The 8516-nt window shown below is 35.6% G+C and overlaps 1 protein-coding gene across 1 annotated transcript; it reads right to left on the bottom strand.

The window, feature by feature from the left end:
- Positions 1-5477: 5477 nt before the first annotated feature.
- Positions 5478-6386, bottom strand: LOC128642181 (taste receptor type 2 member 7-like). Its single transcript, XM_053694863.1, has one exon. The coding sequence runs from the start codon at positions 6384-6386 to the stop codon at positions 5478-5480; it is 909 nt and encodes a 302-aa protein (XP_053550838.1).
- Positions 6387-8516: the final 2130 nt, after the last annotated feature.

The following is an 8516-nucleotide window of genomic DNA, read 5'->3' as shown; positions in this document are numbered from 1 at the left end:
TCAAGTATGCTGGTACAGCCTATTGCAATGCTTTATCTCATGCAATATTGAACTCATAGGTCATAAGGTTACGCAGCCATATTGCTTTTTGCGAAAAATTTCGAGAACTGCTTAACAATCTGTAGCTCTGGAACTGCTTATGTTGCAACTTTGAAACTTGCTGTGCTTAGTGCGGCTATGACCTATATTTGCCATTGCACAACAGAAGTGCCTTGGTCACATGATGTAGCAGCCATCTTGCATTTTGCGAAAATCTTTAAACATCTTCTTCTCTTAAACCACTTAGTGCAATAAAGCGCAATTTTGAATGTATGCTCCTTGCAAGGTCCTCTACCAAATTTGATAAAATTGCGATTTTTCCATAATCAACATGGCTGCTGTGAGACATTAACCTTTTTATCGCCATTTAAAAGCGTAATTTTGCACTTTATACATTAGTTTTACAATATTTAAACATATTACAGTGTAATAGACACATGATTACACATAGTCATAATCCTCAAAGACCATATTGCAGTTAAAATTCGCACTGCGCAATCGCCTTCGTGAAATAAAACATTTGCAAATTTTCATGAAACTTCTGAAAATTGTAGAGGTCTATAGTGAGCATTAGTATGTGCAATTTGAAAGCCATACATTGCATAGCTTGGCAGCCATTTTGTTTCGTATGCACTGTTTTTAAAAGCTACAAAAATCTTCTTCTCCTAAACCGCTTATGGGACAGACTTGAAATTTTGTTTACAGAGTTATCTTATGACTAACATTCAGATTTTTTCAAGAGAAGTTGATAGGTCATGTGGTTTGGCAGCTATTTTGAATTGTTCAAAAACGCTTAACAATATTTTTAAATTATTAATAAAACAACAACCGTTTTACAAAAATGCTTTATTTTTGCCATGTGTATTGCCATCTATATTGAGAACTAATGTGCATAATATGGAGGCTTTATATTATATGATCTGGCAGCCATTTTGTTTTACGCAAAAATTTTGAAAATCTATTTTCTCTGCAACCACTTATGTTAGAACTGTGAAACTTGCTGTATAACCTTATATTGTGACCTAGATACACAGTTGTTTATGTTGATGGAATTAGTTACCAGCTGTGGCAGCCATATTGATTTACGTGAACATTTTGAAAATGTGATTTCTTTGCAACCGCTTATGTTAAATCTTTGAAATTTGCTGTATAGCTATATATTGTGACTTAGCAGCTTGTATGCCATTGCAAAGTCGATGCGCATGGCCACCTCTATCGCTGCTTACAGCTATATTTACTATTGTTATTATTATTATTATTATTATTTATTGTTATTACTATTGTTATCATTATTATTATTATTATTATTATTAATAATAATGAAATTATTATTATTGTTGCTATTATTAGGTGGCCATGCAACGAAGTTGCAGGACAACCTATTGTTATTGTCAAGATTATTATTATTATTTTTTTTTTATTATTATTATTATTACGCCACTTATTCAAATGCTTATAAAAACAACAGCATAACTCAAAAACTCATGAAACTTGGCACTATGCTAAAGATCTATGCTGTGCATAATCCTATGCAAAATAAATCTAATAGGTCATGTGATCTAGCAGCCATATTGCTTTTTGCGACAAATTTTGACAACCACTTGAAAATCTTCTTCTCCAGAACCGCTTATGTTACAGCTGTGAAACTTGCTGTGTGTACTGCTGTACTGACCTAGAATAAAGTTTGTTCAAGAGAAGTGATTTAGTCACATGACCTAGCTGCCATTTTGAATTGTGCGCAAATCTTTAAACATCTTCTTCTCTGCAACCGCTAAGTGCAATGAAGTGCAATTTTGCACATGTGCTCCTTGCAAGGTCCTTTACCAAGTTTGTTCAAACTGCAAATTTTCCATAATCAACATGGCTGCTATGAGCCATTCGCCTTTTTATCGCTGTTTAATTGCGTACATTTGCACTTTATGCATTATGTTTACACTATTTAACTATATTACAGTGTAGCAGACACATGAGTACACATAGTCATGACCCCTAAAGGCAATATTGCAGTAAAAATTTGAACTGCGCAGTCGCCTTCGTGAAATAAAACATTTGCAAATTTTCATAAAACTTCTGCAAATTGTAGAGGTCTATAGTGAGCATTAGTATGTGCAATTTGAAAGCCATACAATGCATAGCTTGGCGGCCATTTTGTTTCGTATGCACGTTTTTTAAAAACTACAAAAATATTCTTCTCCGAAACCGCTTATGGCACAGACTTGAAATTTTGTTTACAGATTTATCTTATGACTAACATTCAGATTTGTTCAAGAGAAGTTGATATGTCATGTGGTTTGGCAGCCATTTTGAATTGTTCAAAAACGCTTAAAGATATTTTTAAATTAATAATAAAACAAAAACCGTTTTGCAAAAATGCTATATTTTTGCCATGTTTATTGACATCTATGGTGACAATTTGTGTGCATAATATGGAGGCTGTATATCATATGATCTGGCAGCCATTTTGTTTTATGCGAATATTTTGAAAATCTATTTTCTCTGCAACTGCTTATGTTAGAACTGTGAAACCTGCTGTATGACCTTATATTGTGACCTAGAGTCACAGTTGTTCATGTTGAAGGAATTGGTCACAAGCTGTGGCAGCCATATTGGTTTATGCGAAAATTTTGAAAATGTTTTTTCTTTCCAACCGCTTATGTTAAAGCTGTGAAATTTGCTGTTTAACCATATATTGTCACCTAGAGTTACATCTGATCGTGATGAAAGTATTGGTCATATGGTGGGGCAGCCATCTTGAAAAACGCAAACATTTCGAAAATGTGTTTTCTTTCCAACTGTTAATGTTAGAATTGTAAAAACTTCTATAAAGCTTTATATTGTCACTTAGCTGCTTTTATGTCATTGCAATGTTGATGCGCATGGCCACCTCTATCGCTGCTTGCAGCTATATTTAATATTGATATTGTTTTCTCATTATTATAAATCTCAACACAGTCAAGTACATTTTATAAATATAATATTTTATTATTTATGAAGTTTATCGTTTATGAAGTTATAGAAATTTATTTTACAAGAACATTATCAGATATATATATCATAAATAAAAAGAGAGAAGCGCTCAACCTGGGAACGAACAATAGCTTGGATGAGCGCTTCTCTCTTTTTATTTATATATATATATATATCAGTTGGGTTAGCGCGTGAGAATGGGTATTAGTTGTTTGGTTTTTTTGTTTTTGCGCTCCATGGAAGTCTATATGAGTAGAGGTTAACATGGTGACAATATATTTTTAGTGAGTGTCGGGTTTACGCTCTCACACAACCTTTTACTTTTAACTTTTAACTTGAAATACAAGATCAAATTGACATGCGCAAAAAAACTTCCTTCTAGCATATTTTACCCTCGAGTAGGAGCAATAAATTGTGCACCACTTATCATCTAGCCCATGACCGGGGTGATTCTGCTCTGGCATGATTGGCTATATGAGAGGTGTTGTACAAGAGATTGCTTGTGCAACCATACATGTGCACTGCAGATGCTGCTTGCTCACCACAATCTCAGGTGAGCAGGTTTTCTGATAGAAAACCTTATTGTTTCAGACAATGATTTATGAGGCCCCAATCACAGGAGGGGAGATAGATCCATAACTGTGTTGTTTCTTGGATATAACATTCTCCATTAAGGATGAGCTAGTCCTTAGCTAAAATAAATGTTACACAACAGCACAAAAACTATTTGTAATTAGACATATGGTTAGAGATAGCGTTAGGATTAGTAATAAGGGAATATTTAGAGTTATGTCCAGTGCTGGATCTGAGAGCGATAACCATTGGGTTAGTGTTGGGTCAGTATATGGAAAATGGTTAGGATTAAGATCAATATAAAAACTGAAAGAATTATATTACATTAAGGGTCACTTCATCAGATTTTCTGTTCATAGATAAAAAAGTGCCCTAATGTGTATTTGCTGATTCTCTGCCTCACATGGAACGCAGATTATTAACAATGTATTTTTATATTGCAGCTAAATATAATATTTAAAATATGATTTGTCCATAAAAATCTGCCCTTGTGCTTTATTAGCTCATTCAGCTAATGAAAATGAGTACAGCCGTATGTGTAATGCACCATAATACGTCTTGTGAGGTGTAAAATAATTTTTGAGTCCTTCTTTTCCTTGCAAAATATGTAAACTGTATTTGCTGCTGCTTAATGTATACAAAACATTTTTTTATCTTCACTATCTATATAAATAAATTTAATACAAAACTGCTTTGAACAAGACTTATGTAAGAGAACACATCTGGGGTAAATAATAAATATCATGCTTAAAATTGGTCATGATTTTCACCTGTTTAAGGACCTTTAAATGTCTGCCACCTTTTCAGGGACCTAAATTGACTTCCGCCTGCTTAGGGACCCCCAATGGCTTACACCTGCTCAGGGACCCCCAATGGCTTACACTGGATCAAGGACATAAAATCACTTCCTCCTGCTTAGAGACCCCCAATGGCTTACACCTGCTCAGGGAACCCCAATGGCTTACACCTGCTCAGGGACCCCCAATGGCTTACACCTGCTCAGGGACCCCCAATGGCTTACACTGGATCAAGGACATAAAATTACTTCCTCCTGCTTAGGGATCTCAAATGGCTTCCACCTGTTTAGGGACCCCAATGGCTTACACTGGTTCAAGGACCTAAAATGACTTCCTCCTGCTTAGGGACCCCCAATGGCTTACACTGGTTCAAGGACCTAAAATGACTTCTGCCTGCTTAGGGATCTCAAATGGCTTCCACCTTTTTAGGGACCCCAATGGCTTACACTGGTTCAAGGACCTAAAATTACTTCCTCCTGCTTAGGGATCCCCAATGGCTTACACCTGCTCAGGGACCTAAATTGACTTCCTCCTGCTTAGGGACTGCCAATGGCTTACACCTTTCCAGGGACCTAAAATTACTTCCTCCTGCTTAGGGACCCCCGATGGCTTACACCTTCTCAGGGAGCTAAAATGACTGCCACCTGCTTAGAGACCCCAATGGCTTATACCTGCTCAGGCACCTTAAATGGCTTCCACATGTTTGTCAAACTCCAATAAATTCCACATGGAAGGGAACCCACAGGAACCTCAGAAAGTCATTTTTTTCTGTTTAAATGTAATATCTAGCTAGAGAAACCACTAACCACCACTTAGATTATAGAACACTTTTTAATCTTTTAACTTTTTCTTTTAGAAGTAAAACAATGTAAAGAAGAAAAAAGCATAACAGCTTTAAAAACAATTATATATTTAAAATTAATTTACACAGCCTATTTTTTTTTACCAATAATTGAAGACATTTTTTTTTTTAAATGTTGTGTAGATAATTACATTTTTAGTCTTTTACTATCACAACCAAGATGGACTAAATGACAATTATTTTATATAAATGACTTGGATACATTAATTCTGCCTCAACCTACTAATAAATATAAGAGATCATTGGCTGGTGCATGGAACAACCCTATAGAGAGCTCTTTTTACTTTGGAGCTTCCTGAAATTAGAATAAATGATAACTCTGTGGGATAAATTTGAGCTTTCAAAACTAACATAAAATTTTGTATTCCATTTTTAGAGACAAATATTATTCCAACCACAACAATTATCACAAAAACAGCAACAAACAGAAATATAGTCCTACAGGCTTTGTAATGAGCCACATTCAGGGGGCGGTTCCAGCTGGAATCGTTGTGTTTTATTCTCCAGATATGTCCTAAGAGAGAAGTCACTGTAAGAACTAAGGAAATAATGCTTATGACCACAGGCAAGATTGTTCCAAGTGTGTGAAAAATAACTAAATAATGCCAATCACTCTGATGAAATACATGAGTATCTGAGATGTTGCTGTAGGTCAGGTTCCCAGTCATGTTCTGTGCAGTTTCTGAATTCAGGTACCAAATTGAGGGGACAGTGATAGACAAGCAGCCCAGGAATGTGACCAGCAGGAGCTTGGGTACCAGAGAAGGGAGCTTCATCTTCAGACTTGTGATGACTTTGTGTCTGAATCTGACAACAATCACTGTGTAAAAGGCACAGAGCCAGGCTGCAAGCCAAGAACCAAATGCCATAAACAAACAAAGAACAAAAGATGCAACTTGCCTTAGCTCTCTTTGCACATCAGGTATAAGGAACATCACAAGGATAAACAGGACGGTGCTGCACTGTAGCAGAAGGTTGTTCAGACACATAGTAAACTGGATTTGATTCCTGGGGCTCAGCTTGAGGAATCTTTTATGTTTCAGATAAGTAACAATCATGATAAATGAGTTAGAGCTAATGCCAGAGACTGATGTTATTGCAGTAAATATTATTAAAAGAACCTTCCATGCTGTAGAAAGCATTGTCATCGTCTTGTTTATCTGTCTGGTAAAGTCGGTCGCATAGTATAAATAATAAAAAGCTCATGCAAATTGTACAGAGCTTCTGTGAGGGATTATTAACTGAAACCATTATAGCTTATTTGCCTATCTGCATCTTCTGAGTAGCGAGCCAAAAACAACATTGGTTTTATTATTATTTTTCGGCTAGATTATGAGTTTTGCGCTAAGAGTGGCTCGGTACTAACTCCCTATAGCGCTGCTATTACAGGTTTTTATAAACCCGGCGTTAGCAGGCAATATAGCAGCGTTGAGAAAAAAATGGAGCTCCATACCGCACTCAAATACCAGCGCTGCTTTGAGCAGGTTTTACCTGCTAGTGCACGATTTCCTCATAGACATTAATGGGGAGAGCCGACTAAAAAAAAGCCTAACACCTGCAATAAAGGATCGTAAAGCTCCATAACGCAACCCCATTTATTCCTATGGGGAAGCAAAAGTTATGTTTACACCTAACACCCTAACATAAACCCAGAGTCTAAACACCCCTAATTTGCTGCCCCCAACATCGCCGCCACCTACATTACACTTATTAACCCCTAATCTGCTGCCCCCAACATCGCCGCCAGCTACCTACACTTATTAACCCCTAATCTGCCGCCCCCAATGTTGCCGCCACCTACCTACACTTATTAACCCCTAATTTGCTGCCCCTAACGTCGCCGCCACTATAATAAAGTTATTAACCCCTAAACCTAACCCTAACCCTAACACCCACTAACTTTAATATAATTAAAATAAATCTAAATAAAAATTACTATCACTAACTAAATAATTCAAAAAACAACAGCAGTGATCCCACAAGAATGGATATGCTAAAGAAAGTTTGCTTCTATGTACTGTTTGTGAATACTGGATACTGATATATTAAAGATATATAAAATGTAACTTTTAATTACATTTCTAATAAAAGAACAGCAAAAACAGTTATGAGAGCTGCTTGTTGCTCACACACACACACTTTAAAACACTCCACCTCTGTATATATATAAATTAAATAGTAACCAATGTTGACAACAATCAGTTGAATAATACATTTGCTAGTGTTAGCACTGAAAACTGTCTTAAATGTCTTATCTATCTCTAGTGCAGCTTATATCGTAAGCTTGCTTGCAATGTTTCCTTCAGACCAGACACAAATGTTACTGATGTTATCCTCTCATAGTGTAAATAAGAGCATACCACACTACTGCAGAAAATATTTTATAGTTAAAAAAGTCAACAAGAGCTTCTAATATTTGTTTTTAACAACTGGAGGGGTAATAAAAATACAAAAAAATCCCCTGACATGGTCGCGTTTCACATACGCTTCCTCAGAGGACTAAACTAAATACTTACCTGTACAATAAAACCTAAGCTAACTACAATATAACTAATAGTTACATTGTAGCTAGATTAGGTTTTATTTTTATTTCACAGGCAAATTTGTATTTATTTTAACTAGGTAGACTAGTTAGTAAATAGTTATTAACTATTTACTAACTACCTAGCTAAAATAAATATAAATACAAATTTACCTGTGAAATAAATCCTAACCTGTATTACACTAACACCTAACCTTACACTACAATTAAATCAGTTATATAAATTAAATACAATTAACTTAATTACAAAAAAAACGAAACACTAAATTACACAAAATAAAAAAGAAATCTTCAAATATTTAATCTAATTTACATCTAATCTAATAGCCCTATCAAAATAAAAAATCCCTCCAAAATAAAAAAACCTAGCCTACAATAAACTACCAATGGCCCTTAAAATAGCCTTTTGTGGGGCATTGCCCAAATAAATCAGCTCTTTTACCTGTAAAAAAATAATACAAACAACCCCCCAAAAGTAAAATCCACCACCCACACAACCAACCCCCCCAAATAAAATCCTATGTAAAAAAGCTAAGCTCTCCATTGCCATGAAAGGGGCATTTGTATGGGCATTGCCCTTAAAAGGGCATTTCTGCCCAAACCCTAAACTAAAAATAAAACCCACCAATAAACCCTTAAAAAAAACCTAACACTAACCTCCAAAGATCCATTTACAGTTTTTGAAGAACGAACATCCATCTTCAACAAAGCCAGGAAAAGTCTTCATCCAAGTGGC

The sequence above is a fragment of the Bombina bombina genome, chromosome 11 (genome assembly GCF_027579735.1).
Source record: "Bombina bombina isolate aBomBom1 chromosome 11, aBomBom1.pri, whole genome shotgun sequence".
In the NCBI taxonomy this organism is placed as follows: domain Eukaryota; kingdom Metazoa; phylum Chordata; class Amphibia; order Anura; family Bombinatoridae; genus Bombina; species Bombina bombina.
Note: the sequence above shows the minus strand (reverse complement) of the source record. Positions and strands in the feature narration are given on the sequence as shown.

Excerpts from the sequence above, each read along its gene's own strand:
- LOC128642181 (XM_053694863.1), bottom strand. The coding sequence starts at position 6,386 with ATGACAATGCTTTCTACAGCATGGAAGGTTCTTTTAATAATATTTACT.